General features: G+C 42.4%; 1 protein-coding gene across 3 annotated transcripts in view; it reads left to right on the top strand.

Annotated features, from left to right (window-relative positions):
• LOC127575812 (palmitoyl-protein thioesterase ABHD10, mitochondrial-like) overlaps nucleotides 1-20,864 on the top strand; it is a 42,522-nt gene that overhangs the window by 18,087 nt on the left and 3,571 nt on the right. For 2 of the 3 annotated variants that reach the window (XM_052025935.1, XM_052025937.1), the window contains 3 exons: nucleotides 5,258-5,369; nucleotides 5,689-5,745; nucleotides 19,172-19,309. In XM_052025935.1, the coding sequence (XP_051881895.1) occupies nucleotides 5,258-5,369; nucleotides 5,689-5,745; nucleotides 19,172-19,309 (307 nt within the window). The remainder of the gene's footprint in view (nucleotides 1-5,257; nucleotides 5,370-5,688; nucleotides 5,746-19,171; nucleotides 19,310-20,864) is intronic. The other variant, XM_052025936.1, reaches the window with a different exon arrangement.

The raw sequence follows: 20,864 nt of genomic DNA on the forward strand, positions 1-20,864 counted from the left end.
CATCATGATCTTGTAAGGTTTCTTGAATAGAGTCCAATTTGGAATTAAGCTGTTGAAATTGTTTAGAGGAATCATCTATATGTTTTCGAAGCAATTGTAGAATAGATTCCAAAGCTGCAGGAGGGTCATCTTCCTTGGTAACCTTAGTACCTTTGGCAGCTCTTGTAGCCATAGTAAAGTAATATTACGTTTGGAAAAAGAGTTTCAAACGAGGTTGAAAAAGTTAGATAGAATGGGAGCAATGGCAAGTAGCTGTTACTCCATTAACGACCAGCAGGCTCTGGAATCTAGATGAAAAACACTATGGTGCCGGAGGAACTCAGCAAGCCAGGCAGCATTGGTGGAGAAAAGCAGGTGGTCAACATTTCTGGTCAGGACCCTTCTTCAGGACTGAAGATAGGAAAAGGGGAAGCCCAATATATAGGAGGGAAAAGCAGAGCAGTAATAGGTGGACAAAAGAGGGGAGGCAGGGGTGGGCACAAGGTGCTGATAGGTAGATGCAAGTAAGAGATAGTGATAGGTGGGGAGAGCAGATTCATTGGGGGATGGGTCAAAGGTAAGGAGAGGGGAAAAAAAGGGGGATATAAAAAAGAGAGGCTAGGAAAGGGAAGAAAAGAGGAGGCGATGGTTGGGGTAGCGTGTGTGGGGATGACTTAAAGTGGGAGAATTCAATGTTCATGGCGTTAGGCTGCAAGGTTGCGTTTGGACTTCTGGCAGTGGAGGAGGCCGAGGACTGACATATCTGTGATAGTGTGGGAGGGGGAGTTGAAGTGACTGGCAACTGGGAGATGCAGATCGCGGTTACGGACAGAACGCAGACGTTCTGCGAAACGGTCACCTAGTCTGCATTTGGTCTTACCAATGTAGAGGAGCACTGAATGCAGTAGATGATATTAAGGGAGGTGCAGGTGAATTCTGTCTCACCTGAAAGAACTGTTTGGGTCCCTGGATGAAGGTGGTGTAGGAGCAGGTGTCGCATCTATGGCAGGGGCAATGGAAAGTTCCCAGGGTGGGAGCGGAATGGGTGGGGGTAGGAAGAGTGAACTAGGGAGTCACGGAGAGAGTGGTCCCGGTGAAAGGCAGAAAGGGGTGGGGAGGGGAAGATATGCTTGGTAGTGGGGTCCTGTAGGCTGGTGGGATGAAATGTGAGGACAAGGGGGACACTATCCCTGTTGGTTCCAGGAGGGGTGGGAGTGAGAGCAGAGGTATGGGAACTGGCAGGGATACGGGTGGGAGCTCTCCCGACCACATTTGGGGGGAAGCCCCGGTTAGAAAAGAAGTTGGACATCTCAAATGTCCTGGAGTGGAAAGCCTTATCATGGGAGTGGAGGCAGAGGAATTAAGAAAAAGGGATCGTGTCCTTGCAAGAGGCAGGGTGGGAGGAGCTGTAATCGAGGTAGCTGTGGATGTCAGTGGGTTTGTAGAAGATGTCGGTGGATAAGGAATTTCCTGAGATGGAGATGGAAAGATCAAGGAAGGAGAGAGAGGTGTCAGAGATAGTCCAAGTGAACTGGAGAAGCAGGGTGAAAAACTTGTGACGAATAAAATAACAGCAGAGAAACAAAGGACTGTAGATGGCTGGAATCTAGATTTAAAACACTATGATGCTGGAGGAACTCAGCAGGCCAGGCAGCATCTGTGGAGAAAAGCAGGCAGTCAAACGTATTGAGTCAGAGGACCCTTCAAGATTGAAGGTAAGAAAAAGGGGAAGCCCAATATGTAGGAAGGAAAAGCAGAGCAGAGGATAGGTGGACAAAAGAGGGGAGGCAGGGTGGGCACAAGGTGGTGACAGGTAAGAGACAGTGATAGGCAGGTGTGGGGGAGGGGAGAGCGTATCCACTGGGGGGATGGGTCAAAGGTAAGAAGAGGAAGGAGAAAACAGCGATAGGCTAGGAGAGGAAAGAAGAGAGATAGTTGGGGTGGGTTGTGAGGAAGGGGCTGTGGGGATTACTTAAGGTGGGAGAATTGAATGTTCAGGCAATCGTCACCCCCTCCCCCCCTTTCCCACAACTCTACCCCCCCCCCCCCAACTATGCTGCTTCTCTTCTCTCCTCTCCTAGCCTATTGCTTTTTTTCTCCCTTTTTTTTCCTTCCTCTCCTTACCTTTGACCCATCCCCTGGTGGATCTGCTCTCCCCTCCCCCACACCTGCCTATCACCACCTTGTGCCTACCCCACCTCCCCTTTTTTGTCCACCTATCACTGCTCTGCTTTTTCCTCCTATATAATGGGCTTTCCTTTTCCTATCTTCAGTCCTGAAGAAGGGTCCTGACCCGAAATGTTGTCCGCCTGCTTTCCTCTATGGATACTGCCTGGCCTGCTGAGTTCTTCCAGCAACATAATGTATTTCATTTTCCCTAGGAGGTTCACTAATAACCAGTTATCAATATTTTGAGTCATGTTTGAGGACACAGTTATCCAGCGCTTCCTTGCCACTTCACCACTGGTCCACTCACCACATCTCTGGTGTTTCCACCTTGCCAGATCTGAGCTCAGTACCTCAGTGTCATATAGTGACAGATCGATGCCCACCAGTAGTACAAACCAATAGTATTCTTAACCAGACGGATGAATTAATGGCTTGAGTTGAAAAAAATGTATTGTTATGCAGCAACAGATCTATGCCCATAGTACTGTACCCTATTGTTACAAGCGGGAAACCTGTACCCACCAGCACTGTATCTGTTTTATAGAGGCAAACCCTCTGTTCATTAATATAGTATACCTAGGTCTAAAAATGGTCTGGACTTAGGGCCCATAAAATCTGAACGTGCCCAACACAGCCCCTGGGTCTCGGACCCTTGGATTTCCAGAAACAGTTGTGTCCCTGATTCCAGTATTGGTTGGGCCCTGGTGATCAAGACAAACAGCAGAATGAGTGCAGTCTTACCTTGAGTCTGTCCCATTTTACATAGTTTTTCCTTGATGATTACAATGTGTGACAAAGGGCTCAAATTTCAGAGGACACAAGTTAAGATATATTATAATAAGAAGAGATCTCAAGCGGTAACTTGTAGATGGATATTAATGTGAACAGTCTGTATTGGTTCAAGAGGCAGTTAGATTTCTTTAATTGAGCAAAGAATTTTATGGATTAAGGCAGGAGAGTTGTGATCAATTAAGAAGGATTGGATGGATTGGGTTAACTGATCTTTTCCTGCTTTATTTTAACTGCTTGCTGCCTTGTTTGGAATATTTGTAACCTGGGGTTTTATTTTCTATGCTTCAGAAGTATTGTTTATAAACTCGTTGTAAATGCTGAGCTTTAATTCTTTCAGCAAATTGGTCAATATCTTTTTAATATGTTCAGTGTTACAAGTGATTTAAGTAACTGTGATATACTTGATCTTTATCTCAGGGAGTTCAAACAATTTCCCTGCTTTTTTTCCCATTCCCACCCTACCCCGTTCTTGCGTCCGACCTGAACCCTGCATTCCCACACCCCCCATCTGCCAGAGGCCCCCCATCTGCCAGAGTGCCCCCAGACAAGTTGTCCAATCTTTGCCATTTACAATTCCCCCCTCCCCCAACCACCTGTTTCTTTTGCCCCTATGCCTGGGCATCTTGTTTCTGACCCATGCTCCAATGTGATTCTCTCCCGAACTCATTTCCTCCCTGTTTTCTTTTCACTGCAATGGAAGTTTACAGAGGAAGGCCTATTCTACAGTGCATAGTTCTTCGTGTCTCATGGGTGATAAAAATATCTGAGCCTCCGAGTCAGTAGGATGAGCAAAGCTGAAATATGCCCTGATCTGTGCTGTTCATCTCAATTATTCTCCGAGGTAATTCCAAGTGGTTATAGTTCCCAGCTTCCGTACTCTGTATCAAGAAATTTCTCTTAAATTCATTAATGGATTTACTGCTAACTGTTGTAAACAGCTAACTTGCGACACCTAACTTTGTATTACCTTTTGTGGAAATGTGCCATAGAGTTATACAGCCCAGAAGCAGGCTCTTAGCCCCACAACATCCATGCCAATCATCAAATACCCTTTAACACTAATCCCTTTTATCAGTACTTGGTCTGTTACTTTCCCTGTGCCTTAGTGATTCAAGTGTTTGCTCAGCATTTTTTAAAACTGTAAGAATACATGCCTCCACTACCCGCTCAGGCAGTGCATTTCAGATTCCAACCATCATCTGGGTAAAAAGGTTCTTCCCTCAGATTACGTCTAAACCTTTTGTTCTTTATCCTCCCATTTTAGACACCTCTACCACAAGGAAAAGTTTCCTACTGTCTATCTTATGTATGGTCCTCAGAACTTTGTATAGCTCTGTCAGGTGCCCTATTTCTGCTCCAAGGAAAACAATCCCAGCTTATCCAGTCTCTCCTCATAACTGAAGTACTCAATTCTAGGCAGGATCCTGGTGAATCTCTGTACGTGCTCAAATGCAATCATGTTCTTATGTGTGGTGACCAGAAATGGATACATTATTCCAGTTTTATAAAGTTTGTAGACCTCTACGTGAAAAGAATTTTTTTGTACTACTTTCAAAATCTCCATATCCTTTGTGTAATGTGGAACTGTACTTCCCACAGTCTGCTAATCTGAATAACTATATTTAATCTCTACTCTCTGTGTTCTATTTTGACACCTACTTGCTGTGCATTGACACATTCCCTGATTTCACATATTCTCGCCCATTGAAAATCAAAGTGCACTAGATCTAATGCATTAACCATATTTAGTCTTCATGTTACTTCTTCAAAGGATTCATAATTTTGTATACTTCTATTAGATACTCTTGAGTAGAAAGAACTTAATTCACCATGGGAATCTTAATTGGGAGATTAAACTGATATACTTGATGTGTAGATTCATAACTATTCACATTAAGAAGTAAACAAAAACCCAGATTTTTAAAATCTGAAAGTTATCTATAATTTTCATCAATAAATCAATCTATTCTAATGGAAGGAGAAACAGTTAACGTTTTAGGTTTGGGACCCTTCTTCGAATAAAGGGTCCCAAACCTAAAACGTTAACTGTTTCTCTTTGCACTGTCTGACTTGCTGAATGTTGCCAGCATTTTCTGTTTTATTTCAGATATCCAACATCTGCAGTTGTTTGATTTTCAGTGAGTTCTAAAGGTCGTATGCAATTTGAACAATGATTCATGTTCAACAGCTGACAGAATAAAAATTGTTTTCTTGCCATTGTCATGCATATTTTCAATGTTTCTTTCTATAATTTGATAATGACAAGGTTGGCTGTCTCAGACATATGCCTTACAGTATTTGGTTTTGCCTCTATAAGGTTTGATTATACGGGATGTGGCGAATCTGGTGGAAACTTCAGTGAGTGTACAATAGGCCAGTGGAAGAAGGATGTTTTGTCTCTACTTGATGAGCTCACAGAAGGACCACAAGTAAGACTTTATGGCCCATGTTAATTATTGGGCTCAGATTTGCTTTTAAGTAAGTTCGGAGGTATTTATTGTGAACATAAGTGTAAAAGGCGAATGCAGTCAAAATGGGGAAAAAAGAAAAAGTAGTTTCGAACTCCACTTGTACTTTTGGAATGCTACGTGGCATGCAAAAGTCTGGGCACCCCTGATCAAAATTTCTGTTACTGTGAATAGCTAAGCAAGTAAAAGATGACCTGATTTCCAAAAGGCATAAAGTTAAAGATGACACACTTCTTTAATATTTTAAGCAAGATTACTTTTTTATTTCCATCTTTTACAGTTTCAAAATAACAAGAAAGGAAAAGGGCCCGAAGCAAAAGTTTGGGCACCCTGCATGGTCAGTACTTAGTAACACCCCCTCTGGCAAGTATCACAGCTTGTAAACGCTTTCTGTAGTCAGCTAAGGGTCTTTCAATTCTTGTTTGGGGGATTTTTGCCCATTCTTCCTTGCAAAAGGCTTCTAGTTCTGTGAGATTCTTGGGCCGCCTTGCATGCACTGCTCTTTTGAGGTCTATCCACAGATTTTCAATGATGTTTAGGCCAGGGGACTGTGAGGGCCATGGCAAAACCTTCAGCTTATGCCTCTTGAGGTAGTCCATTGTGGATTTTGAGGTGTGTTTAGGATCGTTATCTTGTTGTAGAAGCCATCCTCTTTTCATCTTCAGCTTTTTTTTACAGATGATGTGATGTTTGCTTCCAGAATTTGAGCATCCTCTTTTCATCTTCAGCTTTTTTTTTACAGATGATGTGATGTTTGCTTCCAGAATTTGCTGGTATTTAATTGAATTCATTCTTCCCTCTACCAGTGAAATGTTCCCCGTGCCACTGGCTGCAACACAAGCTCAAAGCATGATCGATCCACCCCCGTGCTTAACAGTTGGAGAGGTGTTCTTTTCACGAAATTCTGCACCCTTTTTTTCTCCAAACATACCTTTGTTCATTGCGGCCAAAAAATTCTATTTTAACTTCATCAGTCCACAGGACTTGTTTCCAAACTGCATCAGGCTTGTTTAGATGTTCCTTTGCAAATTTCTGACATTGAATTTTGTGGTGAGGATGCAGGAAAGGTTTTCTTCTGATGACTCTTCCGTGAAGGTCATATTTGTGCAGGTGTCGCTGCACAGTAGAACAGTGCACCATCACTCCAGAGTCTGCTAAATCTTCCTGAAGGTCTTTTGCATTCAAACGGGGGTTTTGATTTGCCTTTCAAGCAATCCTACGAGCAGTTCCCTCGGAAAGTTTTTCATTACGAACTGAGGAAACGGCTACCTGAAAATGCTTTGCTATCTTCTTATAGCCTTCTCCTGCTTTGTGGGCATCATTTATTTTAATTTTCAGAGCGCTAGGCAGCTACTTAGAGGAGCCCATGGCTGCTGATTGCTGGGACAAGGTTTAAGGAGTCAGGGTATTTATAAAGCTTTGAAATTTGCATCACCTGGTCTTTCCTAACGATGTCTGTGAACAAGCCATAGCCCTAACAAGCTCATGAAGGTCTGAGACCTTGGTAAAAGTTATGAGAGCTCAAATCTCCTGGGGTGCCCAAACTTTTGCATGGTGCTCCTTTCCTTTTCTCTCTCTAAAATTGTGCAAAACAAAAATAATACACTAATCTTGCTTAAAATGCTGAAAAGAATGTTTCATCTTTAACTTTATGACTTCTCGAGATCAGTTCATCTTCTACTCACCTAACTATTCACAGTAACAGAAATTTTGACCGTGGTGCCCAAACTTTTGCATGCCACTGTAAACTGCAAAACTTAAAGGGGGCAAGACCACTTCTTGTTGAAAAGGGAGAAAAAATTGACTTCATTAATAAATCTCTGCCATACACCATCATTCTACACTTTTGCCCACAGAAGTGGCTAGCCTCTCCCATACAGGAGGTACATATTTTTGTCATATTCCTTTATTGAACTAAACTTTTTTGCAAATTTGATATCTTTTTCAACCTTACTTGTTAGTCCCTGTTCTTCCTACACCTGCAGAGTCTCCCGTCACAGCTGTTTCTGTCATCCTCTCCCACACACTGTTCATTTCCATCTTCCGGGATATGAACATTTCTCAGGAAAGGAATCCTGTTGTCGCCTGGGGACTGTCTGTAATTATTTTCACTTCAGTTCCTTTGCAATTGAATGTCTCTGTTGCCTCTGGATAAAACAATCCCAGAAGCAAAATACTACATTTGCTGTCTCTATAATTTCCAGATTGAGGCTCCTTGCAACTATCACTCACTGCTTAATCATGTATAAATTAAAATTTAAAAATTTTATTTACAGCGTGGTAACAGGCCCTTCTGGCCCAACGAGTCCGGCCGCCCATTTTAAACCCAAATTAACCTATCCGTACGTCTTTTTCTCCTATATTTATACCTAAATATAGGAGAAAAAAATTACTAGAATGATTTGTGAGAGTGATTCAAGGTATGACAAATTCAGCAACAAGTTTAACTGGAGTTGTTCTTCTTGGAGCATAGAAAGTTGAGGGGAGATTTCATAGAGGTGTACAAGATAACGACTAGTTCAGTAAAGGTTCTAATTAGCAGACAGTTCAAGGAGCAAGAGCACGATTTAAAATTTTTGGCAAGGGGTGCTTTTTCTATTTGGATAGAAGTAATGATCAATGTGGAAGTCACAGCATGTAGGAGTGGTGGAAACAGAATTAGTCATTGCCTTCAAAAGGCAATTGGATATGCATTTTAGAGAAAATAATTTGCAGGGTTATAGGGAAAAAGTGGGGGAAGGGAACTGAAGAGATTGCTCTACCAGGAGCTGATGGGTTGAATACACTTTGTCTAGCAATTCTATGACTTTATCTTTTGCTCAATCTATTTTATCTTTTGATAACCAAAGATAACATTTAAAAAAAAATGCTTTCAGTTCCCATCTCAGCCTTCATTCTTTGCAGTAGAGTTGCTGTGTTTCTTGCAAGTTTTTTAGAAGTCCTTCTTGCCACTAAGTAAAAAAAATATTTTTGTGAAGAGCTACATTACAGTTGAATGTATTTTCATGCAAATTACTTTTCAGTTTTCGTACTTTTCAGTGGAATCTCTTTAGTGGAATAAATCATCTGGACAAGAGAAGAATTTTAGTTTTTGGTTGAAGCTTTATTAAATTGTTAGATTCGGTGTTGGAATGCCCAAATTATATTTACTATTTCATGTTTGGCCTGTATTCCAAGGCAACATAGTTAAATCTGTAGTTGCAAGGAATAATTTGAATATTCTGCCACTTTGGGCAGGGAGTGCCAGTTACAGGGAGCATCAATTTGGAAATTTTGGATGCATTCATTGATCATTATAATCCATTACAACCCAATTACATTATAACCCAAAAACTAGCACACAGTAAATGACACTATCACACATTTAGTGCACAAGTGCTTTCAATGGATTGCAGAATTTTATTATCAGTATTCTGTTACCCTTTTATTAATGATAGGCAAGTCTGAATTGAATTTAGTGTGAGGAATTTGAAGCAGTTTTCTTAATTACTGTTACAATAATTAAAAAAGGATTTACATTTCAATAGCAGCCTTCACAACCTCAGGACATTCCCAAAGCATTTGACAGTCAAGTTAAAAACTTTGGAAGTGTAGACTCTGAAATGTAGAAGTTGTGGTAATTAATTTGCAATCCTCACATTCACATTATTACGGTCTCTTGAAACTTATCAACTTCACAGGAACATTTATCATACTACTGTTCTGTGTAGCATCTGATAGAAAAGTGAATTAAAATATGTTGCAGTGTTAATGGAAATAACACCCAATGGTCTGGACAAACTGCCAGTTGAATACCCATAGTCTAAAGCATGCCAGATCATCAGACTTTGACTGTATATCAAGAAATAGGCTGAGAGGGCCAAAACATTAACCGTCTCAACTTCACCACTCCCATTACCTGTTCCAACCTCACCCCCTCTGAATGCACTGCCCTCCACTCTCTCTGTACTAATGCTAGCCTTACCATCAAACATGTAGACAAGGGTGGTGCTGTTGTTGTCTGGCAGACGGACCTTTACATTTTCAAGGCTTGACGTCAACTCTTGGATATCTCCTCTTACTTATCCCTCAACCAGGACCCCACCAAGGACCATCAGGCCATTGTCTCCCACACCTTCACTGACCTCATCTGGAGATCTCTCCTCTACAGCCTCCAACTCATAGTTCCCCATCCCTGCACTGCCCATTTCTACCTCCCACCCAAGATCCATAAACCCAACAGCCCCGGTAAGCCCATTGTTTATGGCTGCTCCTGCCCCACTGAACTCATATCCTCATATCTCGACTCCATTTTGTCCCCCTTGGTCCAGTCCCTTCCCACCTATGTCTATGACACTTTGCCAGCCCTCCACCATTTCAACAACTTTCAGTTCCCTGACCCTGACTGCTTCATTTTCACTGTGGACATTGAGTCCCTGTACACTTCCATTCCCCATCAGGAAGGCCTTAAGGCTCTCCGCTTCTTTGTTGACAACAGACCCAACCAGTTCCCCTCCACCACCACCTTACCCACTTGACAGAACTGGTACTCACCCTCAACAACTTCTCTTTTGACTCCTCCCACTTTCTCCAAACCAAAGGTGTAGCCATGGGCACTCACATGGACCCCAGCTATGCCTGCCTTTTCGTTGGCTACATGGAACAGTCCATGTTCCAAGCCTACACTGGTAATGCTCCCCAACTCTTTCTCCTTACATTGGCGACTGCATTGGTGCTGCTTCCTGCACCCATGCTGAGTTGGTCAATTTCATCAACTTGGCCTCGAACTTCCACCCTGCCCTCATATTTACTTGGTCCATCTCTGACACCTCTCTCTTTTTCTGGATCTCTCTGTCTCCATCTCTGGAGACAGATTAACCCCAGACATCTTTTACAAACCCACTGACTCCCACAGTTACCTTGACCTCACCTCTTCCCACCCAGTCACTTGCAAGGATGCTATCCCCTTCTCCCAGTTCTTCCACCTCCACAGCATCTGTTCCAATGATGAGGCTTTCCATTCTAGGACATCAGAGATCAGGGGTTTCCTTTCCACCACCATCAATGCAGCCCTCACCCACATCTCCTCCATTTCCCACATGTCTCCTCTTGTTCCATCTCTTACCCTGCCCACCCCCCCCACCCCCAACATAACAGGGACAAGGTTCCCCTTGTCTTGACTTACCACCCCACGAGCCTCCGCATCCAACACATCATTCTCTGCAACTTCTGCCACCTCCAACGGGATCCCACCATCAGGCACATCTCCATCCTCACCCCCCCCCCACCCCGCCCCCCAATCTGCAGGGATCACTCTCTCCCTGACTCCCTTGTCCACTCCCTCCCCATTGATGACCTCCCGGCACTTATCCCTGCCAGCATACCAAGTGCTACAGGTGTCCCTACACCTCTTCCCTCACCACCATTCGGGGCCCTAGACAGTCGTTCCAGGTGAGGCAGCGCTTCACCTGTGAATCTGAAGGTGTCATGTATTGTGTCTGGTGCGGCCTACTCTACATTGGTGAGGCCAGACACAGATTGGGTGACCGCTTTGTCCGCTGCAAAAGCAAGAATCTCCCAGTGGCCACCCACTTCAGTTCCACATCCCACTCCCATATTGACATGTCTATCCATGGCCTCCTCTACTGGCACGTGGAGGCCAGACGCAAGTTGGAAGAACAACACCTCATAAGATAAGATAGGATAAGATATCTTTATTAGTCACGTGTACATCGAAACACATTCCACCTTGGTAGTCTCCAAACTGATGGCCTCAACATTGATTTCTCTAACTTCCAGTAACCCCTCCCCTTCCCCCCCACCAACTCTTTGTCTTCCCTCATTCCTGTGGCCCTCTCACCACTTCTTTCCCCTCCCCCTCCCTCATGACCTGTCCATCTATTCCCCACCTCCTTCCCTTTATTCCATGGTCCTCTCCTACCACATTCCTCCTCCTTCAGCCCTTTGCCTCTTCTACCTATCACCTCTCAGCTTCCTACATCACTTCCCTTCATCCCCTCCCCCACCCACCTACCTTCCCCCTCTCACCTCGACTCGCCTATCACCTGCCTGCCTGTTTTCCTCCCCCTCCCCAGACCTTCTTGTTCTGGCTTCTGCCCTCTTTCTTTTCAGTCATGATGAAGGGTCTTGACCTGAAGCGTCGGCTGTTTATTTCCCTCCTTAGATGCTGCCTGACCTGCTGAGTTCCTCCAGCATTTTGTGTGTGTTGCTCCAGATTCCAGCATCTGCAGTATCTCTTGTGTCTGAGGACCAAATCTAATATTTCCAAGTTTGCCACTAATATGAAACCGCATGGGATTGTGAGTTGGGATGGGAAAGAAAAGAGGCTTGAAAGGAATATGGACAAGCTGAATGAATGGAGAAGTGAGTGGCAGATGCAATATGGTGTTGAAAAATATGAAGGCATTGTTGTGAAATGGATGGTTCATAAAATATGGTTCAGATTCAATCAGTAAGTATCAGAAATGATTTTATTAATTAAATACGTATTGAAGATTAGTAAGGAGAAGTAAAACTACTCTCATGTCTTAGATTACACAATCAAAGAAAACAACACAGTTCTACAGCATTACAGAAGTATATACGATTTTCCATCTCTTCTGCTGCTGGGGAGTCTTGGGTGACAATAATGGAAGATTATCTTACTTTCAATAGCCCTTGGCACCACTTGCGATCCCAATCTGAAGGCAAAGTCCATTAAATTGATCTGGAAAATGGAGAAAATAAACATTTCTCAAGAGCAAATAGCACATCCGTAAAACGACTGTGAAGGTGGGAGTATATTCTCTTTTAGCCGTTGATACCACTCGCAACACCGGACGAAGATGAGATCCAACTTCCAGTAGAAAATTCCCATGTTTTTGTGCATTGACAAACAACTCCAGATTATGGGACAAATCACTATAGCTACTAATCTTTTCCAAGCTTGTGAATTTTAGATTCATAGAAGTTCTAAGCAGAATGTACAGCATCACTATTGTAAATCAATTACAAAGTTCTTGTTGTCTTCTGCATCATACTGAGTGTGAGGTAATGCATTTTGGGATATCAAATACTAACAGGACATATACAGTAAATGATAGGGACCTCAGGAATGTTGGTGTACAGAGGAACTTTGGTTTACAAGTTCATAGCTCCCTGAAACTGGTGGCACAGATGGATACGGTAGCTAAAAAGGCATTTGGCATGCTTGCCTTCATAGGCCGAGGCAATGAGTGTTAGTGCTGGGAATGTCATGTTACAGCTGTAGGAAACATTGATCAGGCTGCATTTGGACTGTTGTGTACAATTGTGGCCACCACACTATAGGAAGGATGTGGAAACATTAGAAAGAGTGCAGGAGAGATTCAACAGGATGTTGTCTGGAGACTTTATTTATAAGGTGAGGTTGAATAAGCTGGGTTTATTCTCACCGGAACATAAAAGGCTGAGGCGTAACCTTATTGAGGTTTGTAAAATTATGGGGGGCATTCATAGGATAGATAGTCAGAATCTTTTTCCTAATGTGGTGGATTCCAAAACTAGAGTGTATAGGTTGAAGGTGAGAGGGGAGAAATTTAAAGGAAATCTGAGGAGCAAATTTTTCCATACAGAGGGTGGTTTTTATATGAAACGAGCTGCCAAAGGAAGTGGTAGAGGCACTAACTGCATTTAAAAGTATTTGGACAGGTACTTGGATAGGAAAGGAGTAGAAGCCATGACCTTAGTATGAGTAGATGGGATTAACGTAGATAAGCATAACTGTCAGTGTGGATCAATTGGGCCAAAGGCCCCATTTCTGTGTTTGTCCCTACTCAGGAGAGTGCAATACTGGACCTCCTCTTAGGGAACAAGGCAGGACAAGTAAAGGAAGTTGCAGTCAGGGAGCACTTTGGCTCTAGTGACCATAATTCTATTAGTTTTAAGATAGTGATAGAAAAGGATAGGACAGGGCCACAGGTTAGGGTCCTAAACTGGAGCAGGGCTAATTTTGGGGGAATTGGGCAGGATCTAGCAGAGGTCGATTGGGTGAACCTATTTGATGAGAAAGGAACAAATGGAAAGTGGGAGGCTTTTAAAAGTGTGATATTAAGAGTCCAGGGGTACCATGTTCCTGTTAAGGTGAAGGGTAAACCTGGCAAGTTTAGGGAACCCTGGCTAACGAGATATTGAGGCTCTGGTTAAGAAAAAGAAGGAAGCATACATTGTGTTTAGGAGGTAGAGGATGAGTGAATCCCTTGATGACTATAAAAACAATTAAGAATATACTTAAGAGGGAAATCAGGAGGGCAAAGAGAAGGTATGAGATGGATCTGGCAGGATAGGTTAAGGAAAATCCCAAGAGGTTCTATAAGCTATATTAAGAGTAAAGGGGTGGCTAAGTCCCTGTGGATCTCATGCATCTTAATCTTCTGGATGAGCCTACCATGTGGTACTTTGTCGAATGTCTTGCTAAAATCCTCGTACACAACATCCACAGCTTTAACTTCATCAGTCACCTTCATCACCTCCTCAAAAAAAACTCAATCGAGTTAGTAAGACATGACCTGCCCCTCACAAAGCCATGCTGACGTCCTTAATATGCCTTGCTTTTCTAAATGCTCATAAATCCTATGCCTAAGAATCCTCTCCAATAGCTTCCCTACTATTGATGTGAGACTCACCCGCCTATATTTTCCAGGATTATCCCTATTTCCCTTGAACAAAGGAAAGACATTAGCCACTCGCCAGCCCTCCAGGATCTTGCTTGTGGCTAGAGAGGACACAAAGATCTTGATCAACCCAGCAATCTCATCTCTCATCTCTCTTAGTAACCTGGGGTATATCCTATTAGGCCCTGGGGACTTGTCCACCTTAATGTTTTTCAAGAGACTCAAAACCACCTCTTTCTTTATCTCAAAATGCCCTAGCATATTAGCGTTCTCCACAATGATCTCACCATCCTTCATGTCCCTCTCCTTGGTGAATACTGATGCAAAGAACATACAGCATAGAACAATTACAGCACAATTCAGGCCCTTCGGCCCACAAAGCTGTGCCGAACATGTCCCTACCCTAGAAATTACTAGGCTTACCCATAGCCCTCTATTTTACTCAGCTCCATGTACCTATCTAACAGTCTCTTGAAAGACCCTATCGTATCAGCCTCCACCACCGTTTCCGGCAGCCCATTCCACGCACTCACCACTCTCTGAGTAAAAAAACCTACCCCTGACATCTCCTCTATATCTACTCCCCAGCACCTTAAACCTATGTCCTCTTGTGGCCACCAATTCAGCCCTGGGGAAAAGCCTCTGACTACCCTATCAATACCTCTCATCATCTTATACACCTCAATTCAGTCCCCCCTCATCCTCTGTCTCTCCATTTAGGAGAGTACTCATTTAGGACCTTGCCCACATCCAAGCACATGTTGCCTCCTTTATTCTTGAGTGGTCCTATCTTCTCCCTTGTTATCCTCTTTCTCTTGATGTATGCTTTGGGATTCTCTTTAATACCACTTGCCGTGACTTTTCTGGCTCTTCTAATCCCCTTTTTGAGTTTTTATCTGGCTTCTTTATATTCCTCAAGGGCCCTGTTCAATTTTAGCTTCCTAAACCTTAGATATGCTTCTATTTTCTTCTTGACTAAATTCACAACCTCTCTCGTCATCCAAGGTTCCCTTACCTTGCCATCCTTGTCTTTCCTTCTAACTGGAACATACCTGTCCTGTACTCTGTGCAGTTGGTCTTTAAACACCCTCCACATGTCAGATGTGGACTTGTCCAAAAACAGTTGTTCCCAATTAACTCTCCCTAGCTCCTGCCTAATACTCTCGTAATTTGCCTTCTCCCATTTCATACTTTCCCATATTCATACTCATCTTAAAACATAAGGCGTTGTGATCACTATTCTCTAAGTGTTTCCCCACTGAAAGGTCAGTGTGGAGAATGTTGTTATTTATTGCTTGAAGAACCTAATATAAAAGTTAGGAGGTTATGCTTCAGTTAAATGGTGTCACTGGTGAGACCACAACTGGAATGCTGTGTGCATTATGGGTCCCCTTATTTAAGGACAGATGTTGATTCATTGGAAGCAGTTCAGAGAAGGTTTACTAAAAAAAATACATAAAATGGGCACGTTATCTAATGGGGTAAGGTTGGACAGGGTAGGGTCGTATCCTGGAATTTAGAGAAATAAGAGAACACAATTGAAACATATAAGATCCTGTGGGATGTAAACAGGTTGGATATGGAGATGTTTCTTCATGTGGGAGAATCAGGACATACCTATATGGGTTGCTGTTTAAAACTAGAGGGTTGCCCATTCAAGACAGAGATGAGGCAAAATTTTCTCCCTGAGTTATCAGTCTTTGAAACCCTCCTCAAGGGGCAGTGGAAGTAGAATATTTGAACATTTTTAAGTCTGAATTAGACTCTAGTGAAACAAGTGGGTGAAAGGTCACTGCAGATGGGTGGAATATGGAGGTCATGGAATTGTCCATCAGAGAAATGGGCCCTTTCGGCCCACCTTATCCATGCTGACCGTGATGCCCATCTACTTTAATTCCATTTGCCTGCATTAGGCCCGTATCCCTCTATGCCTTTCCTATCTAAGTACCTGTCCAAATGCCTTTTAAATGTTGTAATTGTATCTGTCTCTACCATCTCCTCTGGTAGCTCATTCAGATATTCACCACCCTCTGTGTGGAAAAATTTACCCCTCAGATTCCTTTAAATTTCTCCCCTCTCACCTAAACCTGTGCCCTCTAGGCCGAAGGGCCTGTTTTATGTTGTATGGTTTTATGGTTTAGACTCCCCTGCTCTGGGGAAGAAAGATTCTGATTATCTATCCTCTCTATTCCGCTCATAATGTTATAAACCTCTATAAGATCACCCCTCTATAAGGTCTCCTACCTTCCAGTGAGAATAAACCCAGCCTATCCAATATCTCCTTATAACTACAGCTCTCCATTCCAAGCAGCATCCTCGTGAACTACTTCTGCATTCCCTCTACTACTAGCGCATCCTTCCTGTTGTGTGGCGACAAGAGCTGTATGCATTATGGTGCAAACAATGTTTTGTACAACTTCAACGTGACGTCCCAACTCTTATATTCAGTGCCTCGGTCTATGAAGGCAAGCATGCCAAAAGCCTTTTTCACCACCCTAATCCACCTGTGTCACCACTTTCAGGAAGTTTTAGAGTTGCACCCCAAGGTCTCTTTGCATGTCAGTGCTCCTAATGTCCATGTCATTTACTTTAATATCCACCTGAATTTGACTTTCCAAAGTGCATTAACTTGCACTGGATTAAATTCCATCTGCCACAGTTCCACCCAACTTTCTAGCTGATCTATGTCCCAATATATCCCTTGACAACATTCTTTGCTATCTACGACTCCAATTTTTGTGGTGTCTGCAAACATACCACCTTCATTCTCATCCAAGTCATATATAGACAATGAAGGTCCCAGCACTGATCCCTGAAGACCACTTGTGACAGATTTCCAGTCAGAAAAACATATATCCACCACTTCTCTCTGTCTCCTATCACCAAGCCAATTTTTGATCCAGTTGGCCAATACTCCTCATATCCCTTGTCCTGGACCAGCCTACCACACAGGACCTTGTCAAAAGTCTTACAGAAGTTCATATCTAAACCAAATGCACCCTAACCAATGTTTTGTACAGTTGACATTAAATCAGCTCAGCCATGATCTTATTAAATGGTAGTAAGTTTTCAGATGACTCCAAACTTGGTTGTATAGTGGACAGTGAAGAAGGTTATCTAAGGCTGCAGCTGGATATAGATCAATTGTGAAAGTGGGCAAGGGAATGGCAGATGGAATTTAACTCTGACAAGAGCAAAGTGATATACACAGAGAATGGCAGGGCCCTGGGGTGTGTTGTTGAACAGAGAAATCTTGGGGGAATGAGGACATAGTTCCCTGAAAACGGGAACACAGGTAGGCAGGGTGTTGAGGAAAGCATATGGTATGCTTGCCTTCATCAGCCAAGGCAATGAGTATAACAGTTGTACACAACATTGGTTAAGTCACACTTGGAGTATTGTATGCTATTTTGGTCACCACACTACAGGAAGGATGTGATTAAGCTAGAGAGGGTGCAGGAAAGATTCACAGGAATGTTTCCTGGGTTAGAGGGTTTGAACTATTCGGAGAGATTGGACAGTCTAGGTCTGTTTTCCCTGGAGAGGTGACATGATAGAGATATATAAAATTATGATATGCATAGATAGGGTAGGTAACCAGTGTCTGATTCCCACGGTAGGGATATCCAAAACTAGAAAGCATAGATTTAAGGTGAGAGGAAGGAGTTTTAAAGGGGATCTGAAAGTTACATTTTTCACACAGAGTAGTTGGTATCTGGAATGAGCTCCCTGAAGAGGTGTGGAGGCAGGAACAGTAACAACATTGAAGAGATAACTGGGCTGGTACTTGAATGAGCAGGGCATAAAGGGATATGGTATTATTGCAGGCAAGTGGGATTAGTATAGATGGGTATGATGGTCAGCATAGATGTGCCAAAGAGCCTGTTTCTATGCTGTACAACTCCGTGACTATAGTAGGCTCAAAGGGCCACATGGCCTATTGCTAGGCATAATTCATAAGTCCTCTGTAACTACTGTATTAAGAATCCTCTGTGCTCTCTGTGATCTCTGAGCCATTCTGATATATGTACACCACTTCTGTCACCAAGCCCTCTGCATCTTCAGATGAAGCATGCACATGGCTCCATGAAAGTTACTCCAGACCTGTCCTTGGGTGCTAAAATTAGCCGATGGCTATTTTATAACCTCCATAGATGTTTATGTCATAGTAAACTCTCTAGTCCGGCACCCTGGGGACCTGACTGCTGCTGGGCCACAGAAATTGCCCCCGATCAACATCCTCAGCAGGAGAACTGTTCTTTTTTAAGTATAGAACACTCAAATGGTTATGTCAGGGTTCCATTCTAGTAACTTGAAATTTCAATAAATCAAAAACACTATCAGCTGAGATTGTAAACGTTGCACTGGTCTGTTAATTAGGTATAGATTAGGTATAGATTACTACAGGTCTTAGTTCATTTTGAATCTTAATTAGATTTTAGTTAGAATTAGTTAATTAGTACAGATCTGTACAACAGATCCAAAACATGCCGGACGATGGGAGTTGCAGACCGTGGAATGCCAGAGTAGAGAATTCAACTTGTATTTATCCACAAAGTTTTGCCGAAGCCAGGCTTTAAAATAATTGCCCTTGATCTTAGTAACACTGTATTTACCCTTATCTAAAAATAAACTTCTTAGTTGCTTTCTGATATTTGAATAGTTGGGTAAAAGAGGCAGAGGGGAGGTATAAACAAATTCTTAACAACAGAAACTGGTGGAAATATTCAGCAGGTCAGGCAGTACCTTTGGAGAGAGAAACAGTATTAATGTTACAGGTCACATTACCTTTCCATCGAATTGGGAAAAGTTACAAATCAAACATGTTTTAAGTTGCAGGGAAGGGATAAATGTAATCTAAGACTAAATGATAGAAGTGGTAGTAAGCTGAAAGATATAGTAAAAGCTTGTTAGTCACACAGTCTTTCCCCCTTCCCTTCAGACGAAAGGTCGTCAAACTGAAATGTTAATTCTGTTCCTCTCTCCATAGGTAGTCCAATTGGCTGAGTATTTCTAACATTTTCTTTCTTTTCCGGATTTCCAGGATCTGCAGTATTTTCCCTTCTAGGAAGCAAATTCTTGTTCATTCCGAGCAGTAAACTAATTAATTTTAAATATTTCCCATTTTCTAAGATTCTGGTGGGTTCCAGTCTGGGAGGATGGCTGATGCTCCTTGCTGCAATAGCACGGCCAGAGAGGGTAGTTGCACTCGTTGGCATAGCTACAGGGGCTGATTATTTGGTGACTGCTTTCAGACAGCTTCCTTTGGAGGTAAGTAGACCATGCTCTTAACTGTGATTTTAAAATAAAATCCATCAAGTCGTGTTTGGAAAGAAGGACAGGCCTTCACAGAAGGTAGTCTTCAGTCAATATGATTCACTCCACGTGTAATAATTAAATAATTGAGTACACTGGATTAGAATCAGGTTTATTATCACTGACTTGTATGTCGTGAAATTTGTTGTTTTGCCGTAGCAAAGGTTATGATAAAAGAATATATTGACATTTGTACTGCAAGTTTGCTCTCCAGAACCATCCACACTTCTAGTCAAGTAACTCCAGTACGGTTCAATATTTGCATTTACCAGATAGTGTGGGAAAGGTCCATGAATGACCCGCCACAAAAGTAGAACAGGTACAATACTGAATTCCAGGGCGGAAGTAAGAGTGACTAGTCAGTGAAGAGCCCTGGAAAAACTGATGTCAATGGGCATCAAGGGGAAAATTCTTCACAGGAATTGATCATAAAGGAAGATGGTTGTGTGGTGTGAGATGAGGTGATGAGTAGGCTTCTCATGTCGACCAATTCAGAACCTAAGTTAGAGGGGATATTAAGGGGTAAAGCTGGTATGCCTGTGAAAGAGTTTATTGAAGGAGAGCAACATTGGACAGCAGAGAGTGTAAGTTGTAAAAGTGTGCATAAAATTATTCAATTAAATATAAAACTGTGGGGATATTCAATAAGTAAGAGAAATATTGAGTTGTTTTAATTTAGTCAAGGATATCGATTCATTCTGTCTGCACAGTTTGCCAGTGGTTGTACCTCTTACTGTGTTTAGCAGAGGTTAAAAGGCAGATACCAATTTATATGTTACAAGGGAGAAAATTTGACTAAATAAATTTTTGCCTGATAAAATATTTTGCTTTGCTTTTTTTTTGCTTCCAGGCTAGAAATGCCATGTGAAGGGTTATTGCAATGCTTGTGGCACTAAAATCAGCCATAGTTACTTTTTGAAGATGAAACAAATTTCCACTAAAATCTGCTTCTGAAGCACATCAAATTGTTTTGTTTTCCCTCAGTTATGTGACACCCTCCAGTTACATATTGTATTCAGGCTTTTAGCTTGTCAAGCATCAGACTGTGAGTGATCACTGGGGGATGTTGCATTGTGTGCTTGCTCAACCACCTGGATACTGTTTAAAGAACTATCAACTGAAGGATGATTAACCATAGTGGCTGAAATTCGTGAGTGGAAGATAAAATCATTAATTGGCAATGTACCTTCTTACTAACTATGTCTCTGCTGGCAAGCATTCATTTAAGAGTTGTTTAGATTGTCTAGTCTTTCAGCTTTTTTCTTTTAATAGATAGCACAAATGGCCTTTCCATTTTTCTTTATTTTAAATGTCTTGTACTGTTTTTTACTGTGAAGGTAGCAATAAGAATTCTGTTCAATGTAGGGACTCTGCAAAAAAAATTCTTTTCACTTGAGGGGAACTGAATTTCAAATGCAGAGTTCAACACTTGCCACTGTTATATTGAGTATAAGGCTACCCACCAGGGCTCAATTTCTACCTGCTGGTGTCTCAGCAACTATCCCATTAT

Source organism: Pristis pectinata, chromosome 11 (assembly GCF_009764475.1).
Source record: "Pristis pectinata isolate sPriPec2 chromosome 11, sPriPec2.1.pri, whole genome shotgun sequence".
Taxonomy (NCBI): domain Eukaryota; kingdom Metazoa; phylum Chordata; class Chondrichthyes; order Rhinopristiformes; family Pristidae; genus Pristis; species Pristis pectinata.